General features: G+C 42.1%; 1 protein-coding gene across 3 annotated transcripts in view; it reads left to right on the forward strand.

Moving 5' to 3' along the window:
- The window catches only part of TSN (translin), a 146194-nt gene that overhangs the window by 8133 nt on the left and 118454 nt on the right, over positions 1-19607 (forward strand). Inside the window, exon 6 of one of the 3 annotated variants that reach the window (XM_011363646.2) lies at positions 586-2597. The exons of 1 other annotated variant lie outside the window; for it this stretch is intronic. In XM_011363646.2, the coding sequence (XP_011361948.1) occupies positions 586-678 (93 nt within the window). In that variant the 3' untranslated portion in view covers positions 679-2597. Of the gene's footprint in view, positions 1-585; positions 2598-19607 lie in introns of those variants that run through there. One more of the 3 variants, XM_011363645.2, reaches the window with a different exon arrangement.

A 19607-nucleotide genomic window follows, 5' to 3' on the forward strand; every position in this document is an offset into this window, starting at 1 on the left:
CTGTCAAATTGGTACAATAATTCAGAAAGTGTGATTCTTTTAAGCCATCTTTTGGTCACCAGATAGTCATCAACTGTGTACTGTACGTGTTATGTTTTGCCAGTCATCAGAGAAATGCCAGTGCTAACGATGAGGCAGTTGTGTGTATTTACTAATGTGTAAATTTTTTAAAAGATGATAATACCCCTTCGTTTCACAGTAGTGGCAAAACAAATATATTCCTTGGTAACTATGTTGGTTCATATAATTGTTTTGGAGAACAACTTAACTATATAACTATATGAGTTATTATTGCTTTTATCTCAGTCTCTTTTCTGAGAAATTATCTTATAAAAGTAATTCTAAGGATGAGAAAAGCTGTTGAGAGTGTTCATTATAGGCTTACTCACATTTATGAAAAATTGCACACCATAGAAACTCCAACAAAAGGGGAATGATTTCTTAAGTTATTAAGTTAGTAATATTAAGGAGTTGTTAAAAATGTAATTATCAAGGACAATATGGAAAAGTTTTGTGGCCTCGAGGGTCTTGTAGTTATGATTTGGAAGACATGTTAAGGAGGAGCCATATTGTAATGCGTCCCAGTTTCTCTTTCCTTGTGTAGTCGAGGCTGTCCGTCAACAGTGTGACTGCTGGAGACTATTCCAGGCCCCTTCACATCTCCACCTTCATCAATGAGCTGGATTCTGGTTTCCGCCTTCTCAACCTGAAAAACGACTCTCTGAGGAAGCGCTATGATGGCTTGAAGTACGATGTGAAGAAAGTAGAGGAGGTGGTCTATGATCTTTCCATCCGGGGCTTCAATAAGGAGACGGCAGCAGCTTGTGTGGAGAAATAGGAGGCTCTCCCTGTGCCTGGCCTTGCCGACCTCAGCGGTTGCCAGTGAGGGTGAGCACAGTGCCACTCACTGTAGTTATGATGCCCTGTTGCTAAGCACCACGCTTTATTTTTTAGCCAGTTGTGTGGTGTGTTGAAACACTTTTTTGGGGGGTAAAAGAATAGTCTTTACAAGGACAGGTTTTTTTTTTGTTGTTGTTTCAGTGAATTTGCTGTGTAATTTAGTGTATTTCAGTTCTGTCAAAAAGTGTAAATGTCAATCTCTTGGTAAAGTTTATTTCTCGCTTACCCTGATGCTGTTGATGTACTAATTGAAAAGTTTATTGTCTTGTTTGTGATTTTCCCAGAAGTGATCCTTGATATTTTCTATATCCAAATTAGCCATTCATCCACAGGTATATACTGAATACAGTATGGAAATAATTAAAAATGATGGTTGCCAAGCAAAGGACATTTATTTTATATTTTTGTTTCTTCTTTTAAGCCTGGTGAATAAATCAGATTTTGAAATTTTTTGCAAGGGAGTTTTAGCTCCAGGGTTCTCTCTTACTGCCATCAAAATATAGAATTAAACTGCAAAGTTAAGTTCAACACATTATCTTGGGGAATTTTTTTGTATTAAGGGATTGACTAACATCTTATTATTTGGCTCTACTTACCAGGTGTATGTGTGCGGGTAAGGCTTAGTGTTTGAAAATACCTGTTTCCTGATGTTGCCTTAACATTTTGCTATTGCAAGCAGTTAAAAATTGTTTTCACACATCTCGAGTTAACACATTATATGTTGTATTTCTAAGATATGAAACCTTTTCCTAGTAGCCAGCTAGACTGGTCTGGGGGTATAAAGCCACCCAGTCAAGTTAAGTAGCAATACCCTGACTGATATGTTCTGAGACAAAAATGCTGTGCTTTGTATAGAAAGAGAAAACCTTGGATTAAGAAAAAAAATCAGCTGATTTGGTCATGTTTTTTAGAGTAAGCAATTTAAGGTTATTGATGGTTCTCCCAACATCTAGGTTTTAAATTTACAGCTTTGGAAAGTAACGTAAATCTTATTGGCACCCTTCTCCCCTTCCCCATTTTCAAGCAGTACTAGGATTACTTGCCATGTCATTTTTGCTGTTGAATTGAAATTGTTAAAATGGTGACAACCCACAATTTTTTGAATCTCACTGAAAGTGCTGTTGTTTCCAGAACAATCTGAAGTATTTAGACGTATCACTCTTTCATACCTGAAACCAGTTTGGGCTTTCTGTTTGTACAGTGGAATATTTGGCATTGTCATCAGAGTTTTTATCAGGCTGAGTTATGGACTGAACAAATTTTCTATCATGATGAAAGAAGTAGAAATGAGGCATAAATTGCTTTGCACTGTTGGATTTTAGAAAATTTTTCTTGGCACCTCTTTCTACAGAAGAGGTTGTAGAAAGAAAAGAAGTGTTAAGATCTTTAAAGTGACTCGGATGGTCTTTAATGATGTGTGGTCATAGCACTGCCTGGATTGAACATAAAAGGTGTTTAATTACATGATGAGAATATGCAGTAAGTTTAATAATATCTTTCTTTGCCTCTATTGATTTTGCTTGAGAATATTAAAATTTTGGCAGAAGTGGATTTCAGTTTTAACAAATGCATTTTAAGTTTAGGAACACATTCTGGTCTTATAAAACTATTTGAGAATTTAAAAGTCATGTTTATAATTATTCATTTGTGTTTGTTGCTGGCTTATTGTAAAGCAATAAAAACTTTTTTATTTTTTATTTTTATTTTTGTAATTAAGTGTGCTGCTGTGAGTACTCTTCTATATGGAGAACAAATTCCAAATGTTGTTTGAGGTTGAAGAAGACCAGAGGTAATAAACACATACTGCTGTGTAATAGTTCAAATAATCAAAAGGCAGCCAGCACCCAAGAGTTCTTTTCTGTAACTTGCAGGTATCATTTGTGTGATCTACCTTGATTGGGAAATTATAAGTATTTTAACTGAAATTGAGAAGCATTGGCTCTGGTCTTAGTATACCAAAATTGCTTTATCCAGTTTTAGAAAATTAAGCAGTTTGGAGAAAGGAGATGTGAATTGGTGCTTTCTTCATAGACTTTATTTATAAGGAAAACCCCATAAAAACATAAGATTTATCCTCTTGAACAACGATAAGAGTAATGCTTTTTCTGAGATCTTTCTTAAGTGGCTAAAGAGATGAAATAAATATCCAGGTTGCTGCTGGCATAATTTTATAATTGTCCATTCACAAATTGTAGCTCTTTTGTTTTTTGGTCTGGCTTAAACTATTTGTCCTCTTCAGGTAGGGCATCATCGTCATGGCTGACATCAAAATAAGACTTTTTCTGAGCCTGAAATAATTTTTCTCAGTGTTCATTATAATAAGCATTAAACAAATTAGAATAGTCAGTCTCTCTTTCCCCCAAACTATAAACATTTAAGGGAGGTGACATTGACTGGATTGGTTGGTTGAATGAGGACGGGTAAGGGAGAGGGAGGAGCCTAGTTTAACTGTTAGGTTTCTGATCTGGTTGAGTGGTTTTAGATGCTGTTAAATAAGATAGGGTTTGTAGGATGAAATGCATGTCTGGAGGGGGCTTGGCAGATGATGCATTTGCTTTTGGATGTGTTCGATTTACGATGCTGTGGAGCAGCTAGGTCCATCAAGACTTTGGGTACGAGGAAAACTCCAAGCCAGCCTGGAGATAGCTTTGGGTAGCTTTAGCATATATGTGGTAGATAAATCAGGGGAATGTGTAAGGTCTCCTTGGAGAGCATGTAGAACAGAAGAATAATGAGCTGAGGACAGAACCCTGGTTAACAGCAGGGTTTAGTGAGTTAGGTAGAGGAAGTAAAGTCGATGAAGAAATAGAAAAGTGGTTAGAGAGGTCAGCAGAAAACAGGGAGAGTGGCATGTCACAGAAGTCAGGGGAATAAAGAGTCTTTAGAAGGTTTTTTTGGTGAGAGAAAAATATATAATTTCACAGCCCAAGAGTCTTATGACTTTGTCAGGTGAGGCTAGGTTATGCTGTGGTAACAACCCCCAAAACTCATATGCAGAGAACAGGGTTAATTCCTCACTTATACTGTCTATTGAGAGTTCTACTCTACATTATCCTCATCTAACTGCCAGAGCAGCCACCAACTTGGCCATTGTTAATTGCTATTGGAGAGGGAAAGAACTGTGGAGGGTCTTATGCAAATGTGCTCTGGTTTTCAAGTGGTATGTCATTTTCATGGTTTATTGGTTAGGACTGGACATGTGACCCTGCTGAACACCAAGGGGTCCAGGAAGTGAAATCTCACCTTGGGGAGAGGTGGAGAGTCAGATGAACTAAATGTCGAAAGTTGCGGGCAGTGTTTAGTTCCTTGTGTTAAATGATTGGTAGTAGTATTTCTGGTCATAAACTTAAGTGGGCTTGGGAGGGAGAAAAGATGTCCCAGGGCCACTCCTTTAAAAAAAAAATTATAATTAAAAAATTAATTTTTCAATCGCAGTTGGTGTAGGGCCACTCTTGCCTGGTGGATGACAAGAAGAAAGTAGATCAACCCTTAATTGTCCTCTCTGTTATTGAAGGTTGTTTTTCGTTTGAAACAGATTTCTCTGGTGTGTGTGCATTTGTGATTGGGTTTGTATATGCATGTTTTAAGCCAGCATTCAGTGAACTCTTACATGTTCCAAGTACTTGGCTAGTAAACATTTTATCCAGACCATCTCATTTCATCCTCATAACAATTCTATAAGGTAGCTACCACGATTTTTTTTTTTCTTTTTAGACCTTGAGAATAGGCTTAGGACAATTAACTTTCCCTGAGCTCTTAGCTAGCTATAAAGGAGCTGCGATTCAAACTTCTGTGTACACCATTTCTTCCTTGATGCTCTTGATGGCATCACTTCATAGCCTGACAAGGCAAAATTCAAATCCACAGATAGTTAGGAACACAGTGTATGTATAGCAAGTAGAGACTTGGTCTGTGTGCCTTCAAGAAGTTTAGGGTCTAATTGCAGGGGAGAGAGTGGTGAGAAAGATAAAAACAGGTAAAAAATTACTAATATTTGAGCACCTACTATAATTTAAAATTTTAAACAGCATTATTGGAGTGCATTTTATGTATAAAATTGACTCATATCAAGTATAAAATTCAGTGATTTAATTTGTCAAGTGGTGCAGCAATCTCAGTGAATCAGTTTTAGAACATTTTTATCTCCCCCAAAGATCCTTCTTTCAATTCCCAGTCCCAGGCAACCACTAATCTATTTTCCATCTCTGTAAATTAACCTTTTCTGGATATTTCATATAAATGAAGTCATACAATAAGTATATGGTCTCTTCTGTCTTTTCACTTAGCACCCTGTCACATTTTTCAGGTTCACCCATATTAGTAGGTTGTTTCTTTTGATTCTCGAATAGTGTTTCATTGTATGGATGTTCCACATTTTACCCATTCATCAGATGATGAAAATTTAAGTTTCTATGTTTTGGCTCTTAGGAATAATGCTGCTAAGAACATTCTTGTGCGAGTCCGTGTGTGAATGGATATTTCTCTTTCTTCTGGATAGATACCTAGGAGCTTGGTAAAAATGGTAATTTTATGTTTAGCCTTTGTAAGAAACTGCCAGTCTATTTTCTTATCAGCAATCTATGAGAGTTCTCTACTTGAGTTAAAATTCAAATTGCTAATAGACAAGATGCCATAATAACCATACTTACTTGCTAAATAACTTGTGAACAATTGCTATAGGAATTTAGGAGGAATAATTTGAACTCGTTCATGGAAGAGATAGGATCTGAATAAGATGGAACTAAGAGATAAACATGGAACTAGGTCATTTGGGTGGGCAGAATAACTGAAACCATGTCACCCATTCCAATGGAGGAGATGTTCTGGCAAGGTCAGATTGTTAGATTTAGAAAAGCCTGAAGTCAGAGATTAGAGTTTGGACTGAATGATAGGCATTGGAAGACTAGAGTTTTATTGGAGAGAGGAGGATGCAGCTGTGGAGTCAGACAGCCATAGTTTTGAATCCTGGCTTTGTCATGTTTCCAAGGGGAGAGACCAAAGGTAGGGAGACCTGTGAGGAAGCTCTTGCTGTCTTTGAGGTTGTTCTAAGAGTCGGCTTGGGTAGCTGGTGATGGGCATGACTGGGTGCACATGAAATACACTGCAAAGAAAAAATTGAGTAAACGTGCTGATTGGAGTTGAGGGTAGAGGGATGCTATCGGTTGAATGTTTATGTCCCCCCAAACTTCATATATTGAAGCCTAATTCCCATTTGGATGGTATTAGGAGGTGGGGTCTGTGGGAGGTGATTAGGACATGAGGGTGGAGTCCTTATGAATAAGATTAATGCCCTCATGAAAGGGGCAGAGAGAGCTTTCTTAGCCCTCTGCCATGTGAGGACACAGCCAGAAGAGGGCTGTCTATGAGCCAGGAATTAGCCCTCACCAGACACCAAATCTGCCAGTTCCTTCATCTTGGACTTTCTAGCCTCCGGAACTGAGAAATATTTCTGAGGTTTAAGACAACCAGTCTGCGTATTTTTGTTATAGCAGCTGGAACAGACTAAGACAAAGGAAGAGGAGTTGAGAGGAATCAAAGGTGCCTGAACTTCTGAACGAAGAAACGTGGGAAAGTTGGAGCTATTATTTTGGGGAAGATGAGAAGTTAAGTTTTGCTAGTGTTGAGTTTACTGTGACGGTGAGATATTGCACAGGTGGCTGTACTATTTGGATTAGAATTTAGGACGCTAAAACTGGAGATGAGGGAGTCCTTTACATAGAGTGGATAAAGTAGATATTTGAATATGACTTCGGAGGAGCTCTTGGGAGGAAGGAGAGGTATGGGAGAGAAGTGCAGAGGTCATTCATTAACAGTATCCTAGGGAGCCTATGGAGGGGATTGAAGACCTTGAGAAGATGGGAGAGAAGTAGAGGCCTGTGTCATTCTTTCATTTCCAAGTAGGAGCTGAGACTGATAAAAATGTGTTATATGTAAAGTGCTTTCTCCTATCACCTTTACTTCCTTTACTTACTATAAAGATTATAGGGTTTTTGGCTAAAGGAAAATCTGTGAAACTATATAGAATCCCCAGTCAAGAAAGCTGGGCTTGTTAGTTACTTCCTTCATTTGTTTTCTTATTTATTCTGTCCCTTACATTAGTTACTCATGATCATCTGGTGTCATTTAATATTAATTAACATTTACCCACAGCCATCTGCTCTGGCTAGAATTCTGCATTCATCCATTTCAGCTGTGTGTCTCAGTGACAGAATGCTGGCCTCACTATCTGGATAATACCAGCTATACCTGCTGGTGGGACCAGTTCAGAAGTCAGAAAAGACCCTTGGGGATTCCTCTGTCATGTCCCTGTTGTCAAACCTGCCACTGATTAACTTTTTGCTCACCCTGACAATTGAAGTCAGAGTGTTTTTCACAGTTGGGAAATACAAAAGGCTAGGTGTTTGGTTTTGCTTTCCTGGGGGAAGAGTGAAAGATTGTTTTAATAATTAAGGGGTTATTTTGGGTGCAGAGTCAGTGGATTAGGCCTTTCTATTTTAATAAACTAATTAGACCCAGAACTGACAACAAAGACAAGGACCCATTCATAATCAGTGTTAAGAAAGACTAACATCAGTACACTTTAAGCCTTCATTTCTTTGCACCCTGAAGTTAACTTTCAAATCCCCAAGAGGACCCCAGGATCAGAGGGATAGATTCAGGTTCTTTTCAAATGTGCCTAGTAGAGCTTGACCATCAGTTTTCCTGGGATCAGTCCTGGGAGATGGGCATAAGTAGGGAAAAAACAAGTCCTGCCCAGGTTTTGTGACTTAATGAGCCTTCTCATGCCTTACCTACAATCCTAGCTCTCAGTGGACAAGGACACGACTTCATCTTGTTTAACAAAACTGGCCAAATGGGCACCTGGATTATTGGGCTGTGGACTTTCTTGTGTCATCAGGCAACTCTAACCTTTCCTTAAACTGAAAACAGTCTGGAAATACAAATGCCCCTGTATTTCCAAAAGATCCCCACTGAGGAAAAAGAGAAGGAAATAGCGTTGGCACAAGTATTTTTTCAGCAGACTTCAGAAGAACTTTGACTTTAATCCTCATGTGTTTATGCACATTGGAAGGAGGGAATAGCTGATACTGCCTGGTATTCAGTCAAAGGTTATATGATAGGTGTTATTAAGACTTTGAGGAATATGTAAATGTGCATACTGTTGCTTTATGATATATTTTATATATTTTTCTCGATTTGTGTTACTTTTGAGATTTTAAATATGTAAACATTGTAGAAAATTGGGAAATTACAAAAAAATCTTAAAGATGCATATATATATTTTTGCATTGTTTATCCTAAATATAGTGACTTTTTAAAAACTTTATTTTGAGGTAATTGTGAATTCTACTATTAACTTTTGATCAGAAGTATTATCATTTAGTTAACTGCTATGTGACTGTTCTCCATCCTGAGTTCCTCTACAGAGATCCAGATCTGTTGCTGTCCAGTTCTCAGCAAGCTCCGTGGAGGTGCTCAGCTTCTGCAGTCAAGCTTCTCTGTCCTTTGCAGCACATTTTACATTGCACCTTTTGTACAAAGTTGGCATTGAAACAAACATGCTATAATTAGATATTCCTATGAAATTAGAAAAAAAATTTTTATGTCACTTTCTGCTTTGTCAAAGTATTTTTACATTGACATCATCTGACTTTCAGAGCTGTCCTGTGACATAGGAGGTTGAGGACCAGACAAATGAAGGAGGAGCTTTTTCCAGGGGTTTCCGTCTTCCCTAGCCTGTCTTCTCTCTGCCGTCATCCACTCGTAAGCTGATCAGCATGTTCTTTAGTCTTGAATTCTGATCACTACTTTGACACCTCAGCGTCAAGTGTTTAAAACTGATCTTGTATTGCTGTGGGAAATAGTCTGGCACTTCCTCAGAAAAGTTGAACATAGAGTTACCATATGACTTAGCAGTTCCCTCCTAGATACATATTTGAGAGTTGAAAACATTTCTACATGAAGACTTGTACACAAATGTTCATAGCAGCTTTGTTCATAATAGCCAAAGAGTGGAAATAATCGAAATGTTCGTCAACTAGTGAATGAATGACAAAATGTATTTTATCTATACAATGGACTATTATTTGGCAGTAAAAAGTAATGAACAGTATGTTCTCACTTAACATCGTTGATAATTGTAGGTTCTGTCAACTGGTGAAACGACATAATAAAACCAATTTTTCTCAGGCTAATTGATATAAACGAGTTAACTTTCTGTGGTATCTCATCAACGTTATAATGAAACAATTATTCGAGGACCTGCTGTGCAGATGCATGTGACAGCATGGACAAATCTTGAAAATGTACTAAGCGAAAGAAGCCAGTCACAAAAGACCACATACTATGATTTCTTTTATATGCAATGCCCAGAATAGAGAAATCTGTAGTGACGGAAAATAGATCAGTGGTTGCCATAGGATGGGGAAGGGAGAATGGGAGTGACTGCTAATGGGTATGGAGTTTATTTTCAATGTAATGAAGCTGTTTTGGAATTAGTGGTGATGGTTGTATATCCTTGTGAATATACTAAAAAATAGTGAACCATACACTTTAAAAGGATGAATTTTATAGTATGCAAATTATATCTTAATAAAAAAAACTGCCCTTGCCATTTACCTTCCCAAATTGCTGCTTGTGATTTCTCTGCCCCTCTCAGTGACACTATGGGGAGAAGAACCAAATGCCAGATGCTGTTTTGGGCGTTACATGCGGTATGACTCAATTTGCCCAAGTGGTTGTGTTGGCCATTATTTGCATTTAAAGAGGAAGAAACTGAAGTTTGGGACACAGGGTGACTGCTGTTCTCCAGCCAGTCTGTGGTTCATACCCAACTCAGCATGACTAGCCCCAAACATTTCCCATACCTCCCACCCCTCTCAGCAATTGAGGCTGAACACCTGACTCTTCTTCCTTGCCTCTCCACTGTCCATCTGTTCCTAAGTAGTCTACCTCCTAGATTCCTCTTATATCTTTTTCCTGCTTTGCCTACTCCACCACTTTCCTACATCAGAATGCCATCATATTTTGCAAGCCTGTTCCAAGAGCCTATTAATCTGTCTTCCAAACTCATTTCTCTAGTCTGCCCAGTACTCGGCTATCACAGTATTGTTGTGAAGTCTGATTCTGATCACTTGTAAAAACACTCATTGGCTACCTGTGTCCTAATAGATTGAATGTGTACTCCTTAGGCTGGCATCTGTGGCTTTTGACAGTAGTACTTCTCTCTGTGTCCTTGCTCACTTCTTCCTGCATGTCCCTGAACACTAGTCACTGTGCCTGGAGCTTAGCCACCACAGGTTGGAATTCACAAAAGGCTCCACTGGCAACTCAGGAGAGAAGCATATCTTCATATAGAGGAGACTTCAGAAGCCTTCAGGGCTCAAATCTGTGAGTAACAAAAGCAGTGATTTTCAACTGGGGTCAGTTTTGTCCTCCATGGGACATTATTCAATGTCTGGAAATATTATGGGTCATCACAACTTGGGGAAGGGAGTGCTACTGGCATCTAGTGGGTGGAAGCCAGGGATGCTGCTAAATGTCCTACAATGCACAGAGCAGTCTCTTCCTGACAAAGAATTATCCGGTCTTCCAGCCAAGGTTGAAAAACTATGTGCTAAAGCAAATAATTTTACTCTTGAAATGTAAAGAATAAGTGAAAATGTGGTTGGTGACTGGCTAGCTGGCAGAATGGCTGGCCTTGGGCCAGGTGTCTATCACAGGCCTAATACAACCATGGAGGTGTGGAAAGAGGGGCAAGTTCACGCGGAGTCAGGGATGGATGTTCTAAGCCTACCCAAATAGAGGATGCTTTTTCTCTCTGAACTAGATTATATTAAACTCTTTGGATCATAATGCGATGGAAATTCCAGGATTGATCCTGATTGAAGGTTTTACTTGTCTTTTTTCCTTGTCAATTGTAATGCCTAAACCACATGGAAATAATATTTGCTTGAAAGTGAGACTTCAGTTACTGATTGTGGGTTGTAGGGGAATATAGACACTTTTCTTCTTCTATTACTTGGAATACAAAGAGTTTCCTGGACACGTGTGCAGAGGAAAACACAGGATAAGTAACAAAGGAGTTTTAACTGGGAAGCTGTACATGTTGCTGTGTGCCCTTTGCATCTCCTCTTTCCTCTCTCCCCGTTGTCCTCCTTTGATGGGTACTCTGGCCTGCCCTCTGACTTGGGGTCATGCTTAGTCAGTTGGGAGTGTGGGTAGGTCAGAGAGAGGGAAGGTGAGGAGGGTGCCTGTCCCTCTGCACCCTTGCTGCTGTGTCGCCCTGGCTTGGCTGCAGTCCTCAAAGTCACAGCTCTGCATGTAGCACTTCCCACAGAAACCCTTTTCTCTAAGTCACAGGAATTGCTCTTTCTTGCCCCTTCAGATCTAAGGATGGCTGATATGGCCTGAGGTTTTGCACTACCCCATGTGGATCCCTTACACTTTGCCCACACCTCTGTGGATAATTCTTTGATTCAATTTGTTACATATTATCGGATTGAACATGCTGTCTGTTTCCTATGTGGACACTGACATAATTTCACTTTCTCTCAGTTCAGATGTGCAGTCTCTCTTCCAAGAAGGGGTCAGCCACTTTGATATACCTTGTACAAGAGCTCTGGTCATAATCTTTTTGTCCCATGAGAGAGGACATTTGGTATGTGTATGTATGCTAAGGTTCCTGGGCTCTATTTGGGGATTGTCTTTGGAGTCTCCCATTGTAGTGTAGTAGGCTATGGACCCTGTCTAGTGAAGTCTTCATACAATATCTATAGAGAGCTTCTTTTTTCCTCTGATGCAGAGTGCTATCTATACCGGAAAGGATTAGATTACTTGCATAGAACAGAAACTGCAAATGAAGGTGGCTCAAACACACCAGGGCTCATTCTCTCAGATAAAGTCCAGATGTTAGCAGTCTAGGCTGGTTCTAACTAAACAGTTATCAGGAACCTGGAGTTCTTTTATTTGTCAGCTTCACTATCCTCAGCATGCGGGCCCTGTCTCCAAAGTCACCTCAGAAGTGAGACCTGAATTATTTGCATTCCATATCTGAGGAAAAAGGAAAGGGCAAGGGCAATTGGAGCTTATATCCCAGCTCAGGTGCCAGTGGATTGATCTGGAAGCTCCTGCTCCAGTGTGAGTGTTCAGGGAACCGGTGGACATTTCACCGTGTTTTCTCTCCTGGCCTGGAGATCCCGCAGCAGCACTTCTGCCGTGTCCTGTTGGTTACGAATGAGTCACAATCTGCTTTGATTCAAGGGGAAGAGTATTAGACTTCACCTTTTGATGGCAAGTTTCTAAAATAATGTGTGGGGCAAGAATACTGTTTATGTCCCTTTTTGGAAAATGCAATCAGTCACAGCTTCCTTAAGTGCAGAGACTCAGGTGGGGACCCTGGAAACTCTTGTCTGTGGACTTATTACAGAGATATTAATTAGTTCCTCTGGGACACAAGACTTCTATGCTAGCACAGCTCCTGCACCCGCCTTTTGGAGGTCGTCTTCCCTGGCACTGAGCTGTCTCTGAGCTGGGATGGCCCAAGGGCTGCTGTGTGGACTGTGTTGAGGACACATCCACAGAGGAGGTGTGCCTGGCATTGAGTGCTGGCCAGCTGTGTTCCTGCCCTGAGGCGTCCCAGAGACTCTCATTCTCCATGTGGTGCATGGTTGGCTTGTGAGTTGTATGTTTAGTAGAACTTGAAAGGACCAGGTAGAGATTGTACCATGAAATATAGTCTTTACAGGAGAGGCAGATAACTACTTGATTCTTTCCTTTCCCTTTAATTATCAGTTTTCAGAATAGTGAACTGGTGCACTAGCAACACCCAATCACCAATTAGAGTTCCCCCCAATTTTCTTCCCCATTCTTAAAAAAAAAATCAACCTTATTGAGAGATATAATTAAAATAATTTACAAATTTTAAGCATACATAATCTATGAGTTTTGGATATAATTATGTAACCACCACCACCATCAAGATGTAGAACATTTCAGGGTAGGAGAAAAAAATGGCATAGATGATAGAGGATTTGTTCATCCCTCTGGCGACCAAATCAAAGTTGTGACGGAAACAAGGAGCAGCAGCAAGGAAAAATTGCCTGGTATGTAGAGGAACAAGCCATACAACTAGGGAGAAATTTAAGAAAACACCCTGCAACGACGGAAGAAAAAAAAAAGATGTGGAACATTTCATAAGTCAGATGGAAAAAGTTGAGAACCATATGATTTCACTTATATGTGAGATATAAAACTGAAAGCAACAAATGAACAAGACAGACAGACTTATGGACACAGCAGTTTAGAGGGAAAGTGGGGTAGGAGGGAGGCAGAAAAGGGTAAAGGGGGTCAAATATATGGTAACGGAAGGAGATCAGACTGTAGTGAACACACAATGCAACATACAGGTGATGTATTATAGATTTGTACACTTGAAACATATAATTTTATTAACCAGTGTCACCCAATAAATTTCATAAAAAAGTAGGTGTGGAACATTTGTACTAACTCTTGTTGCCCTTTGCTTTCCCCTCCCTGAATGCTGGCTGCTGGCAACTGCTAATTTGTTTTGTCCCAATAGTCTTACCATTTCCAGAATGTCATATAAATGGAGTCGTATAGTATGTATGTAGCCTTTTGTGTCTGGCTTCTTTCACTTAGTGTAATGGTTTCGAGATTCATCTATGTTTTGGGTATATCAGGAGTGCATTTTTTTTGTATTGCTGAGTAGATACCATAGTATAGAAATACCACAATTTGTCCATTTACCAGTGGATGGATATTTTGGTGGTTTCCAATTTTTGGATATTATGTGTAGAGGTGCTACAAACATTCCCATTTATTTCTTGGCATCCAGAACATGAACCTTGACAAACACACACACTTAAACAGACACTCATGATATGACTACAGGTAGGATCAGAAGAGGAGCACACATAAGAGGTGACAAGAGAAAGAAAACTGAGGTTGGAGGCATACTTACATGTGACAGTACTCCCATTTATAGATATTATCCCACATACGCCTGCAGACATTCCTAGGGAGTACATGCTAGAATAATGTACAAATAAGAGGGACATGAGGAGAGGCCCTGCCCTGAGGGGGAACGGGTTGTTGGGCAGTGGATACCTGGTGGTCCTGTCCCGATCACACATCAGGACAGCGGGAAGGGTGGAAAGGGAATTCCTGAGGGGCCTCTTATCTGTGCCAGTGCAAACCATGGCCCACAGGCTGTCATGTCTATTCCCTCTGGTGGAGGTCTGAGGCAACGGTGGGGTGGTGGTGGTGGTGGTGTGTGTGGTCTGGAGTGGAGAGAGTCACATGGGTCTGGGAACCAGCAAAGACAGCCAGACAGGGCTCTGAGGCTTTCTGCCTGGCCGCCAGGCACTGTCTTTACAGAGCTCCAAGCAGGAGGTGGGACAGGGGCTGACGAGGGTTCTCTAATCCATCTCCCGTGGGAGGAGCAGGTGCCCCACTCCACCAGTAGAGCCCAGCGCTGGCTCAGGGTGAGTGCAGGTGCTGAGGAGTCCCAACACCTAGGGCCCCAGTACAGCCAGAGGAGGCCCCTGGTCCCACAAGTTGCCCAGCAGCTTCTTCAGGCTCTCTCCTAGAGTCCTGCTCATGAAGAAATTTGGGTCCCTGTTCCTATCCCAAACCTACCCCCACTGCCCAGTGCCTTTCTTGGCCGGAGGAAAACTGGCTATTCACATTGCTGTGGGAATATCAGAAAAGAGACTTGTACCATTTCCCCTCGTGTTCAGTCAAGAGTCTCTTTGCACTTTTCTACAGATTTTCATTTTGGAACTCTTGTCCCTAAGTATCCATGTTGGCCTGAAAATCCTTCCACACTTTCTTTCAGGCTTACACATCATCAGGATCAGTAGGGATGTTTTCACCCTAAAGGGCATGGGGCTCATGATACTATGTCTGTTGCTCTGCCGTTTGCTGTCATGAGGAACACATCGCTGTGGCCTCCTCTAGGTCAGGAGCTGGGGCCTCCTTGGGCTGCACAACATACCGGAAGGGAGACCAGTTCGTTACCACAGCAAACCAGCCCTTCACTGCTGTTGGACCTCAATGTGATTCCCTTCTGTTGCCATTGCAACAGTGCTGCCCCAAACATCCCACATGGCCTAATATCCTGATCCCTCCCACCCCAGGGAAAGCCTCTGTGTTCTCATCTTAGAATGGGGTGGTTTTTTCTGAAATCATGGGGAGGACACTGTTACTATGGGGAGGTGCTGTCAGTACTCGGCCAAGAAAATGACCTAAGATACTAGTATGTTTCACCATTCCTCACCTAAAATTCGACTTCGTGCCAATACCTTTGTTCCCCTCTGGGCACTCATGTCCCGCGTCTTCCTACAAGGCTTGAGGGTTCAGTCTGAGCTCTAGGCCTCAATCCACCTAGTGGTCACAGTGCAGCTGCCTCTTACTGTACGGCCCTCCTCTGTCCCACCCCAGGGTGAACATGTGTCAACTGTGGACAGGAATGACACCTGCATAGTGTGAGTCATCCAGGCATGCAGGCTGAATAAACTGGTGGAACATCTGGTGCCCACCTTCCTGGGCAGCGACCCAACCCTTCGTCCCTCACTTTCTGGGGACTTACAGAGCTTCTGCCATGACCCAACAGGTGCTAGACCTACTCTTTCAAAGGCGAACACCCTGCACCTCAATAGCACTCTGGTGGGTTGGCCACCTCCTAGCTGGGAGTCTTCAGAATGTCACTGGCTCCTCTGAACACTGCGGGGAATGAAGGGCCAACCTCAGAGGGTTATTGTAGGGACTCAGTGGGGTCCTCGCTGGAAAGTGCTTTCTGTGCGTCTGGTCCTGTGGAAAGGTCTGCTGGAGTGGCTGTGTTGGCGCTAACTTATCCTTTGCCTGTTCCCCATGACGAAGCCTTTGCCTCCTCCCTCACTGTCCTGGAGTTCTTGAGCTGAGCTCATTGGAAAAGGAGACTGGAGATCTGCAAGGGGTTTCCATCCTGGATGGAGCCAGGGCAGAAATACCAGGGGGCAAGCAGTGGGGCCCCGGCTCATTCACATGTCTGTGATGGGGCTGGTTGGAGCTCACTCATTCAACAAATACATAAGAAGCCCCACTAGCTCAGGCACATTTCTAGGCATGAACCATAATCCAGTGCCCAGAGCAGCAGACAACAACCATGCCCTCCAGAGCTTGCATTCTAGTTTGGAGTGAGACACACACTCAACTTCACGAGCAGGTAGTGTCCACAGTACAGTCGATGCGATGTCCTCCTGTCCTCTAGGTATGGATGCATCCTCCTTTACTCTGAAGAAGATGGCAGACCTCTGGACTAGTTGAAAAACTGAGTAGGCTTTGGAGCAGAACTGTGAGGGGAGTATGCAGGCTATGAATTGAAGGTGCTGGCAAAACCCTGCATCCCACACAGCATGTGATTTTTGTAAGACGGCAGAGGGCTGAGGGCTTCTGGAAAAGAGGAGAGCAGTCAAAGAGAACTGTGGATGCGGGTTAGGGTGCTGTGGGAGAGCATTTGACAGACAGCCCCTAAGAGGACCCAGACCCATCCTCTCCCAACTGGTCACACCATTGATCAGAGGCTTTCCATTAAGAAGGCTTTTGCATGCCCTCCTGGGTAACCAAGCTTGTCTCTTCCAGGAATGGCAGTTCGAAGGTGGACAGGGATGAGGACTAGCTTCTGGATGGGCAGGAGCAGGAGGCACAAGAGCCCAGCCCCACAGCAAGGGTGCTATGGGAGTGTGGAAGGAAATGCCAAGCCTCAGTCTCTGCTGCCCGCCTATCTATCCCTAGGCCTATCTTCTCCATCCTGGACACTTGGCTGAACTGGTACCCTGAGGATTTTTTCCAGCCCCCAGAACTTCCTTGCTTAAAGATGCTATTGGCCTACATAGAGCTCAACATGCCAGGCATGGAGCTGGTGGGCCGGGCCCACTGCGCAACTGGAGGACCTTGAGCCTGCTGAGGCAGACAGAGGGTGAGGAGGACTCAGGGTGGATGTGGTAGTGTATTGAGAGGTGATTGGAGTGGGGCCACACACAGCATAGCCTCCAGAGGCTGCCATGTCTGTAGACATTTATCAGGTGGATTGCAGTCTGGGAGGACTTCCTTGGGGTGGGTTTATGCACTGGAGATTCTCTTCAAGGAAGTGAAATGTTCTCTGTCTTTGACAAGCAAGTGGATTGGCCATTATATTTGTGAATACTTAACTTCTTGCTGCTCCAGTGTCAACTTCAGTGCTAGCTCTAAACCAGCTCCATAGATTCTGCCAGTCCTAACATCAGATCAGAGTTGCTCAGCCCCAGCCCTAGCATCAGCTCCTCCACCAGCTTCAGAGTTAGAGCCATTTCTGCATCAGCACCAGAGGTAGATCTTGTGACAGCTACAGACCTGGAGTCAGCTCTGGCACAAGCACCTGCAAGATTTCCACAGCTGGGCCCAGCCCTGGCCTCAGAACCACTCCCAGATGTAGAGCCAGTGCCATTTCCAGAGTGAGAGCTAGCTCCAGCATCAACTCCGGAGCTACAACTAGTACCACCATCAACTCTAGCAAATGGTCCTAGCTACCTCTAGCTCCAGCACCACCAGTTCGACAGCAACTCTAGAGATAAAGGCAGCTCTGTCATCGATTCATAGTCCAAATCTAGCCCCAGCTAAAACACCAGTGAATATGAATGAGTATGAACTCCCACACCAACTTCAGAGTTACAATGAATGCCAGGTCTAGAGCTAGAGCCAACTTCAGTATCAACTCTGGCATTGCCACCAGAGCTACAGGCAGCTCCAGAGCTAGTGCCAACACCAGAATGAATCCTGGCACCATCACTTCCTGAGACAGAGCAAGCTTCAGCACCAGCGCTGGTGCCAGCTCCTGTAGCAGATTAAGAGCCAAGATAGGGCTAGAGTCATTTTTAGAACTGGCTCAGACACTCTTATCAGATAATCAGCTCTGGAACAGACTCCAGACTAGAGCTAGTGCCTCTTGTGGAAACTAGACCCAACTACACCACCAGTTCTTGCATCAACACCTGAGGCACAGCTAGCAACTCCTGTACCAGCCTGGCAATAGCTCCCATGCTATGTCCAGAGTCTGAGCCAGTACCACCACCTGAGGAAGGGCCAGGTCCATTACCAATTTCCATCCACCTCCAGCCATAACTCTGTTACCAGCTCTAGTCCTAGAACCAGGTTCAAAGTAATTCCAGATTAAATCAGTACGAGGTTTAGAGGAAGAGCCAGTGCCAACAGCTGATTTACCTTTCAAATATTTTGAAGCGTACAATTAAGGTCATTAACTACATGCACTATGCTGTGCACTATTGCCACTATCTAGTTCCAGAATATTTTCATCCCTTCAAATGGAAGCCTCATACCCATGAAGCACTTACTCCCTCATATCTACTCCTCATATCTCCTGGCAAGCACAAATCCATCGTATCTCTTCATTTACCCATTCTGAGTTTTTTTGTGCACGTGTAGCATACAATATGTGTGATATTTTATGTCTGTCTTTTATCACTTGCCTTAATGGATCTGAGGCTCATTCATGTTGTAGATGTATCAGTACCTCGTTCTATTTTATTGCTGATTAATATTCCATTATATGAACATATATGTTGTTTACTCTTTCATCTGTTGATGGACATTTTGCATTGTTTTAGGCTCTTGTGTATTGTGGTGGTATGAATATCTGTATACAGGTGATTGAATGTCTGTATTCACTCTTTTGGGTATTGACAAAAACCATAACCATAACCCTAAACTTTAAAACATAACCACTATTCTAACCCTAACCTCTAACCCTAAGCCCTAACCATATGCTATAACCCTAATCCCTAACTCCTAGCCCCAGCCCCACACCTAGTCATAGCCCGTGCCAACCCCAGTTCCAAGCCCATCTCTAGCTCTAGCCCTGACCTCTAAACCCCAACACCTAAATCCTTCCTTTTGAGCCCTAACGCAAACCTAAACCCACTCTTAAATGTAACCTCTAAAACTAAACCTAAACCTAACACCTACCTCCTATGCCTAAGCCTAACCCCTAAAAGTCATCCCTAACCTAAAACCTAACCTTAATCTAAACCCTAACTCTAACCCCTAAACTTAAACCTGAACTTTTCCTCTACACCTAATTCTTAAACCTAAATTTAACCCTAAACATAAACCCTAACCCTAAACCAAACCTATATCCCTAATCCTAAACCGTAACCTTAAACCTAACCCTAAACCAAAACTTAATCTCTTATACTAAACCTAACCCTAACTAAACCTAACCCTAACTTTATGTTTAATCCCTAAACCTAAACACAAAACTGTACCCCTTACTCTAACCCCTAATACAAACCCCAACACCCTAAACTCTGCACCCTAATTCTCTAATTTCCTAAACGTAAAATATAAACTTTAACTTTCAACTTTAGAATCTAAAACATAAAACCTTAGAGCCATTAAACCATGAAATCATTAAATTATGAAACTATTAAACCATATACCCACAAACCATAACACCACAAAATCATAAATTATTAAACCATAACCATAAATCATAATCATAAACCATAAACCTAACTATAACCAAAACCATTATTCCTTAATCCATAACCATAAACCTTAAACTATACCATAGACCATAATCACAATCCATGAACTGTAACTACAAACCAAAAGCCATAAGCCATAACCATAAACCATATACCATCAACCAT

This window comes from Pteropus vampyrus, unplaced genomic scaffold, assembly GCF_000151845.1.
Source record: "Pteropus vampyrus isolate Shadow unplaced genomic scaffold, Pvam_2.0 Scaffold87, whole genome shotgun sequence".
Lineage (NCBI taxonomy): Eukaryota > Metazoa > Chordata > Mammalia > Chiroptera > Pteropodidae > Pteropus > Pteropus vampyrus.